The 22,729-nt window shown below is 35.2% G+C and overlaps 1 protein-coding gene across 2 annotated transcripts in view; it reads left to right on the top strand.

Annotated features, from left to right (window-relative positions):
- The window catches only part of CCSER1 (coiled-coil serine rich protein 1), a 645,248-nt gene that overhangs the window by 159,831 nt on the left and 462,688 nt on the right, over positions 1 to 22,729 (top strand). For both annotated transcript variants that reach the window (XM_069855624.1, XM_069855625.1), the window contains exon 5: positions 2,963 to 3,083. In XM_069855624.1, the coding sequence (XP_069711725.1) occupies positions 2,963 to 3,083 (121 nt within the window). The remainder of the gene's footprint in view (positions 1 to 2,962; positions 3,084 to 22,729) is intronic.

Raw genomic sequence — 22,729 nt, 5'->3', positions numbered from 1 at the left:
AATAAACTGATACAGCTAGTATGAAATGAGCTGATTGTTTCCTTTGATGTTAGATGTTTTTTAAACAGTTCCAGAGGTATGCAACAGTAAGTGTGATAAGGAACCTCTACCTACAGCATGTATTTAACATTTTTGTGCCTTTGTAAAAATGTAGCAGATGGATAGGAAAAATTTCTGTATTTGTTTCTTTGTTGGAGAAGTGGATATTGTGTGCTTTGACTTCAGTAAGGCTTTCAGCACCGTCTTCCTTAAAATCCTTGTAGACAAGCTCTTGTGTAAGCTGGATGAGCAGAGGGTGACTTTGTAAAGTTCTTGCTGGCCCTTAAAGTGCAAGTTGGACACGTGAGAGATTTAGAGTTAAAAGGGGCAATTCCTGCAGTAATTGTTTGATATTCCAAGGTTCATAACATTTTGAAGGTCTAAGATATTTGGATTTGTGAAGAGTACGATATGTGGACATCACTAATGGGGTTTTTGGGGCAATGTAAGGCACTTGTACATATAAAATGAACAGGTAGAATACAGTTTGAAGAGTCAGATAAAAAGTCTCTTTAAGTAAAACGGTGGCCATCCCCATCAATGTTGAAGTTGAGTCTGCATTCAAGCACATTCTCATTATTATAATGCAAGTCGTGAACAGATAATAAGAGAATACACTACAGTAGGTGAAAATTACTTGCTGCTCTGCTGTCGCTATTTCATGACATTTTAGTTAATTATACTGTCCTATAATGACTTATGACTGTGTGCACAGAGACAAGATAAAACAGAGGAATTGTAGTGGTTTTCAAAAGGCAGACCAAAGCATATCACTGTCTAAAATGGAAGGATAATAAATTCCATGAGCTCAGATCACCGGATGACCACTGGGTTTGTCTTCAGCTGTAAATTGGGGGATTATACAACTCCCATATAGCGTTAATTATTAAAGAAAAGCAATTTCACAGTTTTGTTCTTCTGTGAAATTTCTGTAAAGGATAGGTGACTGCCAGTGTCTTCTTTGTTACTTGTGATTTTCCATTATATCTTTCTTTGTTATTGCCCTAAAAGACAGTGGCTGATCCAGGGAAAATGTTACCCTGTGATGCTTTCATAGTCACGAGAAGTTTTAAAAATTCTAAAATAATCTCTAAATATTTGAGTGCTACCACAGGCCTTTTAAAGAAAAATCCGTATACATTTAATCCTTTACTCTGCCTTTTTTATGAGTGTATTAGGTTAAGATTCAGATACTGAATATCAGTATCACCTTTTAACAAACATATCTGTTTACAATTCTGTGACTATAAATCAAGAGTCAAATAGACAAATTTGTTTGCACATATTCAGTCCCTGGTTGCAGTGGGAAGATACTATTTTGTTCATTATTTGGTGCCTACTAAGTAGCACCTTGCTAATAGATGGGCTGCTGTTCACTGAATGTTTCAGAATTGCTCTAAAAACAAAAAGACCTTTGCATGTTTCCAACCTTTGTAGAAATATCTAATCCTGTTCTTAATGTCTACTCTCTAGCTGCCGTAAAGCACCAGTTATCACTTCAGGGTGTTTGTGGGTGTGCACTGTATCTTGATGTGTGCTAAATGTAATTAATGTGCAGGGTAAAACACTCAGTTAGTTTTCCTTGACCCAATCAAGGCAGTACAGAGTTCTTGTCTAAGAGGAGCATAGAATCTGCGAAAGGTATGTTGTCTCTGGGCAATGAAAGGAGGCACATGACTGTAGAGGATGAAAGGGTAGGTAAGTTATCAGAAAAAGGTTTTCTGCTGATAAGTAAATGCTACATTTCATTGTTCCCAGCTGTCAAAATCTTGCATAATTGTATGTACTTGTAAAATAGGTTCTTTCTGGCTTTGTATGGCTGAGAATTTGTGGGGGTCATCCTTGTCTTACAGCCTGTTATCCCCTGTGTATGTACACTCTAAATAGTTCTATATGTTATGAAATACTGTGTGACTTTCTTCTTGAAAGTTAGATTACCACATTTATTCTTGTTTATATATGGTGTACTATACTTTATGATACTATTATATAAGAAACTCCTCTGCGTTCTTCAATACAACTAACATGTAAGTCCAGCTTTTATTTTGCTTGTGAAGGTACACCTTTGCTGTAAAGGAAATCTCTGTCTTCAAAATAAGTAGATGTCAGTGGTGACTGCTTAAGTGCTAAGCTACTAGCAACACTTGCAATTTAGGGTTTAGATTATACGTAGCTGTATGGTAGCTGTATGTCTGGAGATCATGTGCTTTTCGTTATTCATTTATTAGTGCTAATTTAGCCCAGATATTTGGCTGAAATATATGGACATTCTTCTCGCTCTAAATATTTTTCAAGTCCTACCATCCACCTCAGTAATGCATAGATAACTTATATTAGTGGAAAACATGAATCCATGTACCAGATGTCAACTCCTAGACCATTTGGATTTGACCTTTTTGGACTAAAGTGAGACATAACAGCTGAAGACAAAAAGAAAAGAAAAAAATCACTACCCAGATTTTCTCAAATCTGTTTTCTTATAATGTCTGGAATTTTTGAAGGTGGGAGGTTTGTCTGAAAACGATCTATAAATTTCCTCTCTCATTTTCAGTTTGTGATGAAAAAGGAAGTAGTGCATCATATTCTGATATCATTCATTGAAGTACTAGTCCTTTTAGGACCAGACACACCAATGAACTAAAGCAGACTGACATCAGAGCTTTTGTTAGGTAGAACTTATTCAATGATGATGGGAGTATCAGTCTGTGGCAAAAAAAAAAAGAAAAAGAAAAGTGCCAAGCAAGCCCTTTAGGAAATGTTAAAAATAATGACATTTTCATTGGAGTTGATCACAATGAAGTCTGATTAATCATTTGCGGTTTTGTTTATCACAGTATGACTTCTTTATATATTTTTTTTCTTTAAACATTTTAAGTACAAACTGAGTTCACTCTTTAACATCGAGATTTGTTTATCTTTACAGTTTGCCGGGAGGACTCATACCAGTCAATAGTCTCATGCGCTGCTGTAGTGCTTACCCCTGTAGAGTCGACAGTGGACACAAGGAAAAAGGAACAGACAGTAATGCCTGATGTATCTAAACAGTGAGTTATTCAAATAACATGGTCTTTTACATGTGCATTTTAGACCTCAGGCCAGATTCTTTCTTGTGGATGTGCATATAAATCTTACTGTTTCATCAGAGGTTACATAGGCATTTCCAAGAGCAGAAATTGGCCTGAGGCTAGGCTGCTAATTTTGTTAATTAGCCTACCTTTTTTTCCAAGGCTTTTGGTAATAGAGAGAGAATGGGCATTTTTACTCTGAGAAATGAACTTTTTAACTAACTTGATAAGGCAAATCTTTTTTTTTTTTTTTAATTAGATAGTCCTTCCATTCTTGCACAGTTTCTCTAGTCAGTAGTTGATTTTTAGAAAGAACATAACTCCTAAATAATCTCTTTATCTGAGCTGTGTGCTGTCTGCTTCTCACATCTGTGGAAACTAGTCATGGGTGCTGCCTGTCTCTAAATGGATAGAACAAATGCCAGTATTGCTGGTTAGGGCATAACCTACCTTTTGCGTCACAGGCTACCTGCCAAGGCTGGAAGTTGCGGGTTTGGGAAGGTAATTTCCAGAGTACAATATGATGTTTGATTTGCTTTTGATCATAGCAAACAGGTGGATCTTGCATGTTAAATATGCTTTCACTAAACTAAGATGTATAAAAGTCTTCTGAAGAAAAATGAGATAAACAGAGTATATCTTAGTAATAGATGTTGGTTTCCTTTGATGAGGTTGTGCTCGATGAAACAAAGAGGTCTTCTTTGTGAAAATGTAAAAGCTTCTTTGAAAAATATTTTCTGTTAAATTTTTCAAATGTTTAATTTTTGTGCTGGCAAGAGGAGCATTTTAAGAATAGGTTATTATGTAACTCTGACTATCACTATGCAAGGAATTAATAAATACACCAAACATAGTCAGGGTAACAAATAACAAACTCTTTGTTTAAAAGGCACTACTAAGCTGTTACATTTGATTAAAACCTCATTTTAAGGACTCCAGTTCCCTGTCCATCTGCAATAAAAGAGAAAAAACAAATGGTAGCCCATGGCTTATAACAATTCCATGGTTTCCTTGTACCTCCTGGATGGCTTTTTTGTGCCTAATGGGAAAAATGAGCTATTTTGCTGTATGCGGGTCTTCTCTGAAAAGTGAAGCATTTCAGAAGATAGAAAAATATAATATTTGTACTTGAATTGTCTGCAATTCCAAAACCCTTGCTAGCTGAAACTCCTACCTAACATTGCCTGTTGTCTAGGCTGCTCAAATTGGTAACCACTTTCTGCTTGCTTGAAGGAAAAACAAAACAATAAGCCAGACTCTGATGTTTCTGTTTATTCTCTGTTTATGTCCACTGCCAAAATGAGAATTATTTTTTACAAACAGTTGTAAAATAAATCACAGCTGTGCAAATGAAATGTAATTGCACTGAAAAGCGAGTATGGAAGAAATTTAGTATCTGGTTTAGAATGATAGCATCATCAGTTCTCAATTTTGTTCTCATCACAGCAACCAGCAATTTATATCAAAGATTGACAGGAAAACAATCTATAGAAATATTTTAAGTCTCTCAGGCAATTGTTTGTAACCAAAGTATTAAGAAGGTCTGTATGGCATAATTTGATCCTTAGTTGAAAATGTTGAAGAAACTGTTTTTTTGAAAGCCACTAATTGTAATTACAGCATGTAATAGTTTAAATATTTTGTAATTCAAGTCCTGTCTTTTCCTGTGTGCTTGTGAATAGCGCGGGAGGCTGAAGAACTTGGCAGGAAAGTTTTCACACAGATTTTATCTGTAGCTCTACGAAGAAAGGTTCAGTGCTTTGCAAATATGCTAATTGTTTAGAAAACTTCTTATTCTCTCTGAAAAGAGGTTTGGTTTCTAATGGATAATTGACTGTAATTGTTTAAGTCATTGCCCTTAAAGTATTACTGAAGTGACTGAAGTGAAGTGACTGAATGGCATTTCATGAAAACATATAGAGATGGAGTGTTGAGCAAAGTGCTTAATGAGGTCACTTTGAATCAAAGCATGGAGGATCAAGAACAGCATGGCATTTCCAAGTTGAGATAATTGTAATTTCAGCATAAGATTAGTGTATTGTTTCATTGTGTAGCTAATCTTTATTAATAAAAGAAAATCCAGGAAATAAACATGTGTAGGGATAATACAGCTTTGCTGAAAAGTCATGTGTCTGAGCTCCAAATGGTGAAAATTAGTATAGAACTTCTGCAGTCAATATAGTGATTGTGATTTTCCTTGTTAGAGAATCAGTATGACCAAGGCTGACTTAAAGCACTAGACTGTACGAACTAAGCAAATTACAGTTTTAGTCATCTGGAATACAGATTTCCCCTGTTCCAGCAGCAAGCAATGGACAATGTAACTGCTTAAACTACTACAATTTCTTAACTAGCCCTGAGCAATTATAAGAAAAACATTGTCACCAAATCACCGTTACATTTAGGAAACAGCTTTGGTTTATCCTGAAGCAAGAACAAAAGATTACTTTGTTCCATTCGCATCCCTAAAGTTATATACCCATGTTGATACCGTAGTGTCATTCTAGTTTTGGCTATTGCTGTAATGATGTCCTTCAGATTAAAGTTATCCATTTATATATCAGACCTGAGACAATTTTTTTTTTATTCATAAACTGTATTAAAATCTGTGCATTTCCATGCTTCTTTCTTTTCTTTATTCTTTGAAAATCATCATATTCTTCACTGGACACTTCTGCAATAGTGGAAGCTTTAGTTGTCTTATTAGCTTGTCCTTCATGCCCAGAAATTTCCCCAAAAGAAATGCATGATGATAAGTAGTTTTGTAGTATTTAATTAGAGATCTTATTTGAAAAGATTGTTATCACCCAGGTAGATATATAAAGTTAAGTGCTTAAGATACACTTGGCTCAAGAGTGGAAATTTTATCCTGTGTGTACTGTAGAGTCTAGAAATTTATGCTTTATTTACATTACTGAGAAGTATGAGTCAGACCACCGATATCAACTGAATCCCAAAGCAGCAGCCTAACACTCAGCATCCACGAACTCTTCTAAGCTGATGGCCTTGAGTAGTTATTGCAAAATATTCTTGGCATATACATTGTAATTTGAGCAATGAACCGTAAGACACAGTTATGACTAGATGGGACATTCATTTGAATTTTGTGCTGAGATTTTTACTGTGTGATGAAATGGGAATGATTACGGTCCTATCAAGAATCTCTAACCTCTGCAACAAGTCTAAAATAGATGTAGATGAAGTAAATAAAATCTTACCTGGTTCCTTGAAAAGGATGGTTACTGCAGGTAGAGCAGGCAGAGAAGCAGAGCCACTGGAAGAGGGTTAGGCAATTAAGCATAATTATTTTATCTGGAGATCCACATCTGAAGAGTTGCTGTTCTAAAATGTAGTGTTAGTCACTCATGGTTTGTGATTCTAATAAATTTATGGTGTTTTCCATTATCCTGTATGGCAACTTCCTATGCCCAGTAGAGCACATGCATTGTCTGCTGGGATGACTGTACAAAGCCTCTAAGACATAATGTCTTTCTGAGCCAGGGTTACAGTTGTGCGTGTGTAAAATGACTCACTTATTTGCTTGGGATTTAAAAAAAAAAGTTCCCTGTGGAAGACAGACTTCATTTTCATCTAGATTAAATTTATGTCCAACACAGACACTCAGAGCAAGCATTTTTACTTCCTCAGCTTCATGTATTAAAGGAGATGTAAAGTTTTTATTGATCAGGTACTTAGTGAAAGAGTTTGATTTTGGGGCAACATAATGAAACCTCCAAATAAATACTAGAGTTATACTGTCTGGTCTTTTTTGACATTTCAGAAAAAAGCCATTTTTATGACAGTCTAAGTATAAAGCTAGTTCATACACGCTTATGTTGATAGTGGTTGTTAAATTTGTATTTCAATAATCCATTCTTGTAGCATACTGCAGCAATTTGGAAGGCAATGTTAAATCCCATAGTTAACCTCGATGCCTGGTGTTGTCTAATGAGAATTTGCAGTCGCTGTGAGACTTCACCAAAGGAACATGCTTTTAAAGTACAGAACAAAGAGCTTTGGGAGAATGCCCATTAAATTAAAATGAGGAGAAAGAAAGAAGTACCAGCTGTGCTCATTTATTCCTTTCTCTTTTACTTTATCTCTCCAAAATCTTGAAGGGATACAAAAGTTATATTACTGTAAAATTGGGTAAAAAATATTTGACTTCTTTGACTCAAGCTTGCACGAAGTGAGTGGATATGCTTATTCTTAGCTAACCACTCTAGAAACAGAATTATATTTTCTGGTATATAGAAGCATCAACTGTTGCTAATCCGTAATTAAAGTTCTGTTTGAGCCACAGACGATGATTGTGTTTTATCATGTCAGGAGGAAATTAAGGCAGATTTGAGACCATACTTCTGTGCAGCAGAAACATCAGTTTGAGGTAGCATTCCCTAAATGCTAAAGAGGTGGGGGTTGTGGTGAGGAGTAAAAAGGGACCAGGGGATAATTTGTTTCATAATTTAGAAGTCTGTGGTGTTTGCATTAAAGTAGAACCTCAGTTCTTACAAATTAGATTTCAAAGCATAATTGCAGCTCAAATATAAAAATTAATCAACTATGTTATTACTTGTGAAGAATTAAAGCATCATAAAATGGAAAATAAATATGAAGGAAATATGCTAGTACATGTAATGCTAGGATTGCAAGGTACTTAGTTTGGTTAGACAAATGCATTTTAGATTAAAACTAGAAGAAACAGATCAAATACATAGCAGAGAGATGTTTGTTTTACTTTCTTAGGCCTTTAATAATACCTGTGAAGCTTAACCAATTCTTGGTAATTTCTTACTGACATTAGAAGATGGGAGAAAAGAGGGATGTGCTGTTTTATAGCTCATGTCTCTGGTGAAAATGCTATCAGGTGTTCTTTTCAAAAACAATAATGTTGTGATGGTGCTTTTATTGGTTATATTGAGGAGTTTCCTAATCCATGGATTTTGCAGACCACTCCTAAAACCTGTCATTCTGTGCAGAGGCTGTATTAGAATTAACTTTGTTAGAAAGTATACTTCTATGAGTCGTAATCATGATTTAAATAGGAGTACTGCTGGAGTAAACTAAGGTCAATCAGTATACTGCTTAAAAATCTATAAAGTGCTTCATGGTGCTTCAGTTGAGATATCTTCATCTTAGAGGGAATGAGTTATGTGAAAAATTCTACTTACCTACATGCTATGTTTTGCATAATATCAGTCAGATTTTGCTTTTTATTTTGCAAAACTAAATGAGGAGGGATGATCCAAATGTATGCGTAATCTAAAGATTAGTATTTCTGAGAGCAAGTTTTGCTCTGGTTTGCAAAGTAAAACAAGAGATGTTAGATAAAGGACAGAAATAAGTTTAAGAACAGTCTCCTTCCTGCTACCTACAGCTCCAATTCGTTTTGTTTTATTTCTTCCTGGAGGTAACAAAGATAAAGACAAATATGCCTCTTAGTCTAGTTTGTACATTTTCAATGTACTTATGAATAGTCCTGGTAGGAGGGGTTTTAGTAACCAATAAAAATCCGTGGTTACATTGACAGCTGCATACATTGTTGTTTACTTGCATGGATTTGCTGACGGCAGAGGTGGAAGGCTATAGCTAAAAAAGTGAAATGGTACTATTGCTCTTTATTGTTCTTGTTTTCCTCCCTCATGATTTTTAGTCAGTACTGTGGGTGTATTGGCCATCATATGGGAGATACAAGATGCCTACAGCATTAAAAAAAAAAGCAAGCTGGGACATGGGGATGTAGGAAGCAGGGGAGTTAGAAGTGAAAGGACACTGCATCAACACATTAGGACAGGTGTAGCATTGGTGCAATTGGATTGAGACATAAATTTGCAATTATATTGCAGTAAAGTTAAGCTATAAAGACAAAATGTTGTACCAAAGAACAGTAAATTTAAAACAGTTGAATCCTGTAAAAATTATCTGTACAGTTTTGAAGCAAGTACAAATAAAAGATCTGCTTGTGCTCCAAGAGCAGGGTTAAACTCTGTTATACTAAGGAGATCAGCTGGTCAAGCTGAATTTTATTGGTAGTAGCTGCAGTAGTCACTATGTAAAAAAGTACACTGATGTTTATGAGGGAAGAATAGTTTTTTTTTCCTTTTTCCCGTGCCGTATCTGTAAGTATTTCGCATAATTCCTGCACCAAGTTCATTTATTAGGTCTTTGTGGATATGGTAGGGTTTTACTCCCGTTGTTTTGATTACAAATTGGGTTGCTTTTGGTATTTTAACCCTCTCTTTATCATTAGACATTGGAGTACTATGTAGCTTTTGTTGCACGTGAAAAATATTTGCTGTTGCTACATCAATTAAATATATAACAGTATGTGTTCCAAATATATCCAGCTATTAATAATCCAGATTCAGAGCTTCCATCACAGCAGCCCACAACATCAGCTTGTGTACAGCTTTAATAAATGTCTTCAAAAAAAAGAGAAGCAAGGAAAGAAAGAGGCCAGTGCTTGTGTCATAACTATGAAGTGGCTTTTTCGGAAGCATGTACATCAAACTATGACATAGGCTACAACATGCAGCTGTCTCCCTTGTTGGCTCCAAGATCAGCGGTTTTATGTGTTCAGTGGATCCCCCAGAGCCCAGGAGGTTTTCTGCAAGAAGCAAGACAAGTAGGAGGAGGGAAACATGGATAAGAATTACTAGAAATGAGCTATTGGGAAAAATCAAGGGAAACAAAGGCAGGGGAAAATGAGGGGTAGCTCTGAGGTAAAATTTTTCTTGTTTCAATTAATCATGCTTTTAACCTATACTCTTGGTAAAACTCTGTACCTTTTTTTTTTTTTTTGTTGTTTATACAGAAAGCCTACAGGGTGTTCAACCAAAAGCATGGTAATGTTCATCTGACCATTGCACTGACTTACCCCTCTATACCCAGCTCTTTATTCAAACTTTTAATATTGATTTTTTCAGGAATATTCAAGTCCCACTTCAAAGTACCATTTTATTATGTTTTTTTTGTATAATATACATCTTTGTATACAATTGTAGTATGCACTCAGGTTACTACTTTGAAAGATACTGAGTTAAAAAGAACTCAGGTATCCTGACAGCCGTAGGTGCAGAGGTGACAGAGACCTCAAATCAGAGCCAAGAACAACCTGGAATGAAAGTGATGACCAATGAGAATTGAAAACTTTCTCTTATTTTAAAATACACTTCTTGCAGTTTTGGTTGCATCAGTCTAAACGTCCCAAATACACAGTTTAAAGGCAGAAGAGGAGAAACCAAAGTCCTTTTTGACAGATGAACTAAATAGTAAGGTGATGCCGAATGTATTTGTCCTACAACAGCCTCCTATTAATGGACCTGTAATTTGGGCCATATTTTTGTAATCGTATTTTAATCTTAATCTAATGTTGTAGTCTTATTTTTTTGTTCCTTATATGGACCTGAATAAATAGAAGTAGTTGATATTTTTAACTGGAAAAATTTAGATGTTCTAGATAAGCATTTTCAGAGATACAGTCTAGATAAATGTTGCCATATTAATTATTTACTGTCAGTTCTCACAAACTGTGTTACAGCACTCCAAAACGTTTCATGTACCTCCATGGGTAAATAAAAATCTCATTTTCTTGTCCAAGGAGCAGTGCACTTTGTTTGGGATACTGGAGAAGCCAGAAAATGGCAATTATGTGACAGTGAGAAAGCACAATTGTTCACAGGTAGGATTACCATATTACTTTATAAAACCTGTAGTGGCATTGTGGGAGCAAATATACATAAAAATACCATACAAAATATATTTTACTTTAGATGGATTTGAAATGGATTAATGCATGTATGATGTGAAATATTAAATGCTATTTGTAGTTGTTTTCAAGTTCTCTACTCTTCAGATGTGCTGCAATTTAAAATTATATGCTGCCCATAAAATTCAGAGAATAAATACAGTGCTGAGACAAACCAGATTAATTTATTTAAGAAGGTTTAAGTAGGGAAATTATAATTCTCTATTTAGTCTCCTAGAAATTACTCCTGTGTTTTAAAGATGTTGCCTAAAACCAGGAATATATTTAGCGAACTTGGAATTTAGTTCATGTGCGTTACAGTAATGAATCGCAAAGCTGAGCCATATCTCCTTTCAGGTAGAGAATTTTGATATCAGCTCTAGCAAGATTTGTTTATCCTCATATTTAAAATCAAAATGACTAAAAATCACCTGTCCAAAATAATATTTAATGCTTCCAGCTTTGTGTGATCTACATACTTATTCCTAAATTATTTTTAAATGTGCTACTACAAAATAAAATACACTAAATATTTTAAATTCTGAATTATTGAAAGTAAACATATTTATAATGGATGCCTGATAGACTTCATGGAGTCCATAATTTAGATTGCAACAGAGCACTCAGACTTCAGCTACAATAATAGATTATGTTTGAAAACGCAACAATTAAATACATATAATAGAATGGCTTTGGTTACTATAGGAACAGGTAAAGAAAGGTTTTCCAGCATAGCAAATCACTGTGTGTATACAAGAGAAATTATGTTTTTCTAAGTCAAAGAAGCAGTAAAAGCTTCCCAAGGAAAAGACTAAATAATATGAAATGTTTGAAGCGAAAGCTTTTAAATAACCCTCTACAAAATCTTGATGTTTTTGTGTTCCCTCTTCCTACCCTCTCCCCCATTTTTCTGCTGCTACTTTTGGAGTTAGAGATTTTGAGTTGTGTAGCAAAAAGCTCTCTGCAGAGAGGATTAGTGAATGAAAGAGCAATGTGGATGAGTTATTTTACTTCTGGGGCCATTTATAGGAGATCTATCTCATTAATCTTACTGAGATCAGGGCAACTAACTATACTACAGATTTACACATTCTTTGGCATACATTTCTTTTTGTTCTCTTAACGTGGAAATAATGAATGCACAAGCTAGAGTAGGAAACAGTAGGGAAAATGATCAGTTCTGTATTTCTCTACAGCTTACGTGCTTTCAAATAGGATTGCACAGTCACATTACGCATGTTATCCTTAATAATATCGCTAAGCCACTTGTTACCTTATTATTTTTATTATTTTTTTCCTCTAAACATTATCATCTGTACCTCAGTTTTTATATTTGCTAAAAGAAAGAATGTCAGATGGGTAGGGTACTCACCACGTGTGCAGTAAGGCAAATATTAATGGAAAACATTTAAAGCATATTTTACACTTGATCTAAATTGGAGTTTTTATATACCTATTGAGGGAGCTTTAAAAGCTGAATGATCAGGAATGCTCAGTCCTGTACTGAAACTGGCACAGTCTGCAAGAGTTTGAAACATCTGAAGTTTGGTCCCTTGGAGTAAATGAAATTGTAACTGAAGCCAATTAGCACACTTAGTTTCATGATATGCCAATGAATATTAAGAAGGAGAAGGTTCTTCAATTTCTTTTAGAAGGAAAAAAAACTCTTGGAAGATATATTATCAACTATTATTTAAATATGTATTAAACAATACTGAGTTATTTCTGTGCATCTCTTTCAAACTCCAGGTATGGGAATTTGTTGATATTGAATCACAACCCAGCAGTTACGTAAACTCTGCTAAATATGTCATCTAATGTTCTGGGCTCACATTTAATGCCAGAGTGCCTGCCTTCCAATGTGAAATACAGCTTCTTTATTTTTTAGTTCTGAAGTAAGATTACTGTATGTTGAGAAACATATAGAGGCACTAAGGATGCTTACTAAAAAGCCTCAACTCTTGTTTTGCATGTAATATTTATTACGAGACTGATATGCAGTATTTTTCAGAGTTGTATGTATTGTTGTGGAAAATAGTTCTGTATCATTGAGAAACCTGGGACTAACTGACACATTTGTGTACAAGGATGAGAGCAGAGTCTGTAGATCAGACTAATTTTGGCTTGTTTGGGACATTTACTGCACCTACGTGTGCAGTTCCTCTACTCTTACAAGCTACCTTTAAAAAGTGAGGAGGTGTTTTATATCTTGCAGCTGCAATGTTGTAAAATGACATTTTATGGATTCTGTGTTTTGGAGAAAGAAGACACATCTCTCTACAATTACTTTTCACTTTCACCTAGATCATTTAATAACCTTAAATTTCTCAGCTGTCAAGAATACTGTCAAGAATGAACAAATGAAAAACTACTAGGACAATTTAATGCTGGGTACAACTGAGCTCAATGGCCTTATCAGCTTCCCAAATATTCCTTGACCTTGACATCCTCGTCCATGCAGAAGGAGGATCTGGGGGCTGTGAAGCTAGTAAGCTGTGCCACAGATGGTTTTGTGCTGATTTCTGTTAGCAGTCCTCTGCGAAATTCCCACTGAGCGCTGCTACAGAGGCCATCCACTCCAAATGTATAGCTGCCATGATTATTATGTGCTGCTTCATTACCATCCGGAGCCTGTTCAAAGCCATATTGAAAAGCTGATGAAATTGCCTTTAATGGGAATTGAGACAAATCTGTTGCGCTGCCTGCAGACAAATTGCTAAGAGAGCTGAAAGGAATTTAGGGCTCAGCATTATCTGCTTGAAATATTTCCTTGTTTGAGCCCTGTTTCCCATCATTTAGGCTGGTAGTATTGCTGATGGTCAGGGAACAGCAGCGAGTATAAGGCAGCTCAGCCTGGCTGTGGCACATGGCTGGGAGGAGCAGGCAGTTTTTCCTCATGTACTTCTGGCAAGAAAATACCTTTTGTGGCACTGACAGCAAGCAAGGGTTGTTTTTCTTTGCTTGTTGACAGCTGCTTCAAAGGTAGCCTTAAAACATGTCAGAAAAAGTGGAAAAAAAAAGAAAAAAAAAAAGATGCTCAAGAAGTCTAGCTTTAGACAAGAAAAGATAATGAGTACATTTTTATAGATTGCCTTTCTTCCTTGGTTTGGAGCAAGCTAGCTCAAGCTTAGCCATTGCTAAGGCTTCATAAATGGGGTTATAGGTACTCCAGTGATTTTGGGCAGCCAATAGGTCATAAAATGATTAATTTATTTTCAGTGAAGTATAAGCACCCTTACATTAATTATTCTTACAGGTGGCATTGGCCTGATTTACCACATTTACCAGTTCTCTTAAATGACCTCTGCAAAGTAAATGTAGAGCAAACCACATCTTTCAGAAAGCTTATGTTTGTGTGCTATTTTTCCTAGCACTGGCTGTGAAGGAAGCGTATTTCTGTGGAAAGTCTGATAGTCATTCTTATGGGACCAGCTAATTAATTTGGGGGTTTTATCTTGTCTTGAAACCAGATATCCATGATTTGTGTGGTAGTCAGAGTTATTTTCTAAGCTGCTGTTCACTTAAAGTTAGCCTGACTTGGGTGAAAGAAGCAATTTTCCTTAATTCTGAACTAATATTCGTCAGACACTGAACACTTCCTAAGATGTTTTCCAGATATATACTCCTAATGACCAACTATTAGTAAATAATAAAAATTAACAACATAGATTATAAATGAGTTTACTTAATTCATGCTTCTTTGTGATCATCTTCAAACCAGCAGCTATTGGAGGCAGGCAAAATTTCAAATCTGTTAGGAAATACAATGTATTTCTGGGGGTATTTAACTGACCATACAAGAAATTCATAAGCGTCAGTTTTGTAGCCTACGTTTTCTTTACACCAGGATAAACCAGAATAACCAGAACAGGTTTAGGGGACTACTGTTAATGCAGAAAGAATTTCATCTACTCATTTGTTGCATTTTCATTGGCAAGAATGGGGAGAAGTGCTTTACGCAAAATAGTGTACCTGTGCCAACTGTGTTGGATTCCCATGTACCTTGACAATAAATCAGGCTGTCCAAGGCGATTCTATGGCTTATCCTCAGAGGTGTCTTGACTCGTAACAGTGAAGCTGCGGAGATATGTCTTGAAGAATTAATATATGCGACTATGAATGTAGATATCTGTGGTTGAATACAGTGCCATGACAAGAAATCTAAAATATAGCTGTTGTGCAACCTCCCTTGATCCCTAGAAACAGCAGTTATCTTAGTATTTTCTTGTTACGTTAGTTTTAGTGAAAAACTGAGTATTTTAACTTGAATGGAATGCTACCTGTCTTGATTGTAGTATGTCTGCATATCACTGTTGGCATAAGTTAATAGTTACATACTGCCAACTACTAGGTATGCAGAAAGGATAGCAGAGTAATTATTTTTAAGCTTTTCTTTTTTTTGGTTGCTACAATTGATCTGTCTTTGAGAAGCTTCTATCAAGTATGATCTAGATTTTTTTCTTTTGTATTGTAACCGTCTTTCAATATATCTTTCACCAATATTGGGGGAGAGAACTTGTTTTATGTCTTTTATACTGGTTAATGTATCATGTAAATATTCTTCATTTTGGCAGTGAATGGAGGAACTGATCTTTGTTCACATTTTTGTAACAAGAGGGGTTAGCCGTAGACCATTTTGATAGAGATACTACATTTTCTGAGGCCATCTAGTCTTGAATCAGTACTTGCTTACACGGATGCTCTTTTCAAACAGGCATGTGTATTTTATGATCAAGACTGCTGCTGAAAGCATGCATTTCAGCTCTGGCTGTCCTAAGAATGCTGATGAGCAGAAGGCCGGTTTTCTGTCTTGCTGTCTGCTCCTCAGGTTTCTTGGGGTTATGCATTGCATTGTATATTGATGACACAGGGATAAACTTGTTCATTCAAGCACACCCATGAAAAATTCATGCCTGTTCTAAAGATTCGTCACCTTGGATGCATGCTGGTGGCTATGTGAGCACATCACATTTCATCATGTATTGGTCAAAGGCTGTATTTTTTTTAATTTACTTCACAATGACTTTATCCATCTACCAAACCAAAAGTAAAGAAAACCTTGGGTCAGCCAAACCGTGTAGGGAAACTCTGATTGAGGATCATGCTTAATTTGAGATTGCTACTTCCATCAGATAGTCATAAACTTAGTTAAATGTACTAAATGTAAACCATGAATTAGCTACGTAAGTATGGAACATGGTAGCTATTACACTATCTTCAAAAGACAAATTACAATCTCTCTTCAACTTTCTTACATAAATGCAAATACAGTAGTAAAGCGGTTGAAGTGCTGAGATTAGCTTTGTAGACTTCAATATTGTGACATTAAAAGGTATCTGTATTTAATGATAAAATGCCAGATTCTGCATTATGCTGATTGGCTTTGCACAGTAATTTTTACTGCTCAAGAGTAGTGCTGTGACTCTGACTTCCAAAAACTAGTAGAGAACATGTGTCCTTTTACACATGCAAAATGGGGTCCTTTGGCATGTAAGAAGTGTACCTTCTGAAGTGAAGTACCCACTGATTTTCCACTCCAGTCTTTGATTTTTTTCTTTTGGCTAAAATACAATGGCTCTGTGTGTATTGGAACATTAAAAACTCAACAAATTGGATTCATAACTTTGATACTCAAATCTCACACTGAAATGTGAGAAAAAAACAGATCTAGAAGAAAATGATTTGAAAATGTCTTACTATTCCCATGTCTGAAAGGCACAGATTTTGATGATGGAGTTTTGCAGAAAATGTAACTTATCATAAATGCACTTGAATCTGAAGCCTGAAAGTGTCATAATTAGTATATGTTTAAAGTTCTATTACAGTGCTATGAAGATCTGTGTACTTATTCAAATTTAAGCTAAGGACTAGTCCATTGAAATTCAAGATTGTGCATAAGTCTTTGTGGCAAGTGTGTGCTGTTTTATCCAGTATTGTTTTATTCCGTAAAGCAAACTGGGATGATATATGCCTCTGAAATGTAAATATAAGTACTTGTGCATGGCAGAATTTAAAGAACTTCAGGAAAATAAGTTCTAAAAACTGAAAGAAAAACAGAAATCAAAGATAAAAGCATCCTTATTTCCAAGAGATCTAGTCAGAAATTTTAAACTATTCAGTAGGAAGATACAAAGGGCAAAGCTGTAATTCAAACGGGTGAAGTCTGTGTCCTTGTAGAGAGTGGACTCTCTTTTAATTTTGAATAATTTAAACTATTTCTTTCTTTTGAAGTAAAGATTGTAAAGAATAAAAATCACTTTTATAGTTTTAACCACTAAAAAGAAATTTGGTTATCTCTTACCTTTTCTGTCCTTCATTACGTGCACATCTAAAATTCTCTTTGGATATTAATGATACTTATAAATCCATTTGCTACTCATACTAATTTCAGACTGAAATGTTTCAGGGTAATAGAGTTCTAACTTAAGTATTAGTTATTAGATACTTAAGATCTTACTTCTTGCAGGTGGGGATGCTTAATCTGGATCTTAACCACTTGTGATGGCTAAAGGTTCCAAGTCACATACTGAAAAAGTAAAGAAATTATTCCCGGTATTCTAATTGAATCAAGTGGTAGCTCTACACCTTATACAGAAGCTTTCCTGGGCAATTGTCTTCTGCAGCCTCCAAACCTTGTTCATTGTGGGTAGGCACTGCATTGAAACCTTCCAGCAGTAAGGGAGATTTAACCTCTTGTGTTGGAGTGTACCAGAGCATTTAGGAAAAGTTGTGCAGTTTCCTCAAACTGGAAATTGAAAACTGTTAGTGATGTTCTGAGTTTGCACAGTATCTACTTAAACCACAATTATTCTCAGCTGTGGATGATAAAAAATGAGGTTCATGCCTTCCTTATTCCATACACTGGAACGCCAAAAGTTGCATTTGTATTTATTATTATGGTAGAAATAGCCACCTTTTCTATTAAAAAGAAATACTAATACAGAGAATTTAGAGATACATATTTTATGAAATCAAGTCCTTCACTTCTAAAAATTCTATTCACATCAAAATCCTAAAGTGTCCTTTAGTCACTCTAGATCAAAATCATATTTGAAATACAATGTGTGTATTCGTTGTACACTGAAGTCATCTCTGCCTCACATGGTGTTGAACTGTTGATCGATGTTTGGTTCTTTGAAAAAAAGGAATGTGATCAATTGGAGTTGAAATTACTGGTTCAGCTGAATGTGAGTTACCCATGCCTACCTGCAGACAGAGTAAAAATAATTTATTTTTAATTAAATGTAGTGTTCTGAGTTCAAAACAGATGTAATCTCTGTTTATTACAGTGCAGGAATGAGCAAATCTTGTTAACTAACAGAATAGCAGTACTGCGGGGGATCTAAGGAGCTACATTGTTAGATGTAAGCTTCATCTACACTGGGAATACATTGTATAGATGACTTTAATTAATGCTGAGCTGTAAATTCTGGTTCCAATGAATTTCTAAATCAATACAACAGTGTTGTGAGAAAGAATGGCTCTATACAAAAAGCATTAGCCAAAGACAGAATGCATTTGTATTAACTAAGTTTTGAGATAAGTCATGAAAACTATGCTAGATATTGCTAATATTTTAAAAGCTGAATATCTTCATTTCATATCTGTTTTACATTGTGGTGAGACTCTCTTGAAAACTTACTGTTTGTATATATGATTCATAAAAGCATGATTTATGAATTTTTTTTCTAAAGGTATCTCTTAAAATTATGGTGATACATTTAACCCAACTAGTGCCACCTTTTTCTAGTGGTTCAAGGCTGAATTTTTTGTTGTTTTTCAGAATAAAATCCAGATTTTATTTTGAAATCTCAAATTCTGTATTTGGCATATCCTAAGAATATAACTTGAGGGAATATTTACTCCTACTGAGCTCAGAGGATATGGGAACTAAACTGTATCCTTAATATTAGGGATAATCCTAGATTTCTTCTAAGAAACTTTCCATCATATTAGGCAGATAATGAAAGACTCAAGTTCTTATCGGTCAAAGCTATTTTAGCAGTACAAGCATACTTAAACTTGGGTTGATCTGTTTTTTTTTTGTGTTTTGTTTTTATTTTTGTAAGTGCTGTCATTGCCAAGCTAGAAACTAATGTCTTTTTTAGGTTTGTGTTTTTGTTTCTTGTTTGTTTTAATCTGAAAATATGAGGTGCTCTCTGGAGCAAAGTGATTGTGTTAAAATATTTTTTCAGCTCGTTCCAGTGAACTCATGCTGTTTGAAGCCCAACAATATTGCTTTAAATCTCAGTTGTCTCACTGTTGTAAGTATTTTATTATAAACATATTAGAGAAAAAAGAATTTGCTTGGGCTATATCACTATGAAAGAAAAGAGTTGTGTTAAAATGTTCCCTTTGAAAGTTTTTAGTGTTGTTAGTCTACAGTAGTCTGGAAAATCTGAGGAACAGAGAGGTTGTTTGCCAACATAGCAAAATATAAAAACCTCATTAGTTTTGCATTGCATTTTTAGATGGTTATGACACCTATAAAAAAGTTAAATTGGAAAAAGCAACTTTCAGATGGTTTTTAATGCCTTCTGTCCAGCCAGTGGAAGTTGATTCTTAGCATTCAATGCCTTTAGCTTGCTTACCTGCTTGTATAAGGTTATTGTGCATTTGCTATAGGATCACGTAGTCCATCAGAAGAATTTTGAGGGTAGAGCTTTGTGGTAATCTAGTATTTTCATTCCAGTAATTTGAAACAATCAGCTGTATAACCTAACATAGCTCCAGAAAATGATCTTATCCTTTCTTTCAAATTATTTGCCTTTTTTTTTGAGCAGGGCAATTTATGTTTAGGATGTTGAAAGCCAAAGTGATGCTGAACAATGTAAGCAGATGGAATCTGGAAAACTGTATATATTTTGTTCTGATTTTTGACTAACATCCAACATAAAATTAATATTTCCAAGTCTGTATATCTTGAATTTAGAGGTTGTGTTTGTAGGATGAGAAGAGATCTGATGTGAAGAATAACTTCTTACTTTTAGGTGCCAGGTGTGCATATGCCTGTACAGATAAAAGTTCATGGTGTAAATTCTGCTTTTGTTCAGATAGGTACCATGTAAACTGTTAAATGTTCACTTGAGTGAATGAGAATCCAAATTGGCCTCTTTTTTTCTCCTTATGAAAGTAATGTGAAAATTCATCTCCTGTGCTATAAGCATAATTTCATATAAAAACACATGTTCATGTGGATATATTTGACCTTAAGGAATAGCAACAAAGATTAACATCAGACATGATAAATAAACCATTACTTTTTTCACTGTCAGATCTGTAATTGTGCAAGAAACGTCAATTTGTTATTGAAACATTTTATTGCTCTTACATCTCTAATGTTATACTATATTATACTTCTTATGTTGCCTCAGTATTTCTGTAGTACTGCAAAGCTCCTTAAGTGAAAAAAATATGGTATAGCAGCACTTCTCACTGCAAGTGCATAGCTGTCTCTTTTTCTCCAGACAGTAAAATCTCATTGGAGATGAGAATAAGTTGTTTTCATATTGACTAGTTTTTTGTACCTCTTGGGATTACCTGGCCCCGGTTCCTGCTCAGAGACCTGTTCTTTGAAGTTATGCCATTCATAGGCGTAAGCTACATTTTTTTTAACTTAATGTAAGTCTTTCTAAATCGTTGTTCTGCCACCAGATTACATTGCTCATCACAAATGTAATTTGTGTAAACTCCTGCCTCTTGGCTCCTCCTGCTCTGGCCAGGATGTATTGCTAAAATTTAAGGTTGTTGAAGTTATTTACAAGTAAGCATTTTACAAATATGCACAGGTTGCACTCTGAGTAGCTAATTTACACGTCTGCCAAGGATGATATGCTTTTTATGCATCCGTCTAAAATTTCTCAATTGACGCATTGTCCTTTGAAGGCATCATGTGTTTAGAAAATCTGATCTTTTTAGCTGAACTGGTGTTGTTACAGGAGTGTGATATTCTCTGTGTTGATACTGGTCTATCTGTTAATCTTGGTGTAGGTTTTCCCAGAAGGGAATGAGGTAAAATTAGCTCATACAGGCCATCTTCACATCACTGGGCATAAAAGGAGTTACAGTGCATGTCTGGGACTGTTGACGTGGAAGTTAAATGCACACATGCAATCTGTGCTTTTGCCCTGGTCGATCACTTTTATGACAGCAGCTGCCTTAATGAAGTTTCTGCCATGGTAGGTGTGTGAAGAAGACTAATGCTGTGGAATTGCAGCAGTTCTTAAGTTTGCAGTGAGGACCTTGGTGTTTAAAAGGATGCAGAATTTTTTGCAGTTGAAGTGGTATTTGTCGTACACTGATATTTATAGTTTGTAATTGCATTTAAATTTAATCCTGATTTACAGATGTATACTGTCACAATTTACAAATAATGCCAATGCTTGTGTTTTACTTCAAGATCAACCTACTGGCTTTTGTATTTAAAAATATTCTCTATGAAAGCATAAACTCTTTTCCCTGAACTACACTCTTGATTCTTGGTAGAAGTCAGATGGGGAGCTGCATTCCTTGCCAAAGATAGGATGAATTCCCAGAAAAGTATAGGATATTTAATATACTGGACAGCAACTACCCGTATGGGGTATAGAAGCTAAATTTGTAGCAGATGTTGAAGGCTGTAAGTGCTGTGGACAAGTAGGTGAGGGCAGTTGTGATATCTGGGTTGTGGTGATGGAGGAGATGCTTGGGGATAGTATGGCAGTACATTGTAACTCTGTAAGCACACTGGCAGAGACGTGGGAGCAATTGTGATACTCTGCAAATCCTAGATTGGGTGACTTGGACATACTATTTTTGTCACTATTAATTTCTGTAATAATTATTTTAAAATACAAAAATACTGAAAAACCAACATTGTACATGGGTGGTAGAATTTCAGGAAATCCAGGTTGAAGTCAACCATTTATAGCACCCTTTTCCCCCAAATAAAACGTAATATTTTGTCTACACCTTTATGGAACATGTTTTTTAAATCTTTGCCTGAAGGAATTAATGCTCTGCATCTGCAGTAATGTCAGATTTCCATGGTTTATTGATCTCACAGCATGCTGGAATTTAAACAGTTTTCTTATGGTACTTTCCTTTCAATTGTCATGTAGTTCTTAATAGTAAGGAAGAAAGATACAAGCTTTAATGCTGGAAATGAAAAGAATTTTGAAAGTCTCTATCATTGTTCTTTTAAATATGCTCTTCAGTTACATAAGCCTTGACAAAAGGAAGAGAGTAACAAAAAAAATACCTCAAGGGCTGGAGAAGGCCCACAGTTCAGCAGTGCTTTCATTATTATTATTAATTTGAACTGATTTAACTACTTTTGTAAATTACATGCAGTGAATGAACAACTAGAGGGACAAATTTGAAGTGAGAGTTTGCCTACTTAATGTGGCTTTTATAAATACCGGTGTCGCATCACTCGTGTCACTACGTGCTGTTTTATACAGCAATGTAAGTTATGAAACATCAGTTTTGTGTCTGAGTTGCTGGCTGGGGTTCTTCTTGCTGCTATCCAAATATCACTTCATAACACTGGCTGTGTAGTTAAGCTTTGCCCTTCCTCTACATCTAACATATGGCTGTGAAATCACCTAAGAATGCAATCTGAAAAACACGCAACGTGGGCAAAGAAGGGGAAAAGTTTTGTTAATACAGACTTGTGTAAAAATATGTATTTTGTAGAAAGAGAGTGTAGACTAGCTAACATAATATTTTCTATATTAATTAATGAGCAGTGATTAGACCAGCTGAGATTCTACAGAAAATACCAACATTTTGTCACTATATTCTGAAGTCTATTTGTATATATTGCTTTAAACTATTTGGTGTTTACATTCAAATTTCTGTGCTGAGTGTGGTGTTTGGAATGCCTTTTCATCAATTA

This window comes from Phaenicophaeus curvirostris, chromosome 4 (assembly GCF_032191515.1).
Source record: "Phaenicophaeus curvirostris isolate KB17595 chromosome 4, BPBGC_Pcur_1.0, whole genome shotgun sequence".
In the NCBI taxonomy this organism is placed as follows: domain Eukaryota; kingdom Metazoa; phylum Chordata; class Aves; order Cuculiformes; family Cuculidae; genus Phaenicophaeus; species Phaenicophaeus curvirostris.
This window is presented reverse-complemented; position numbering and strand designations above follow the sequence as displayed.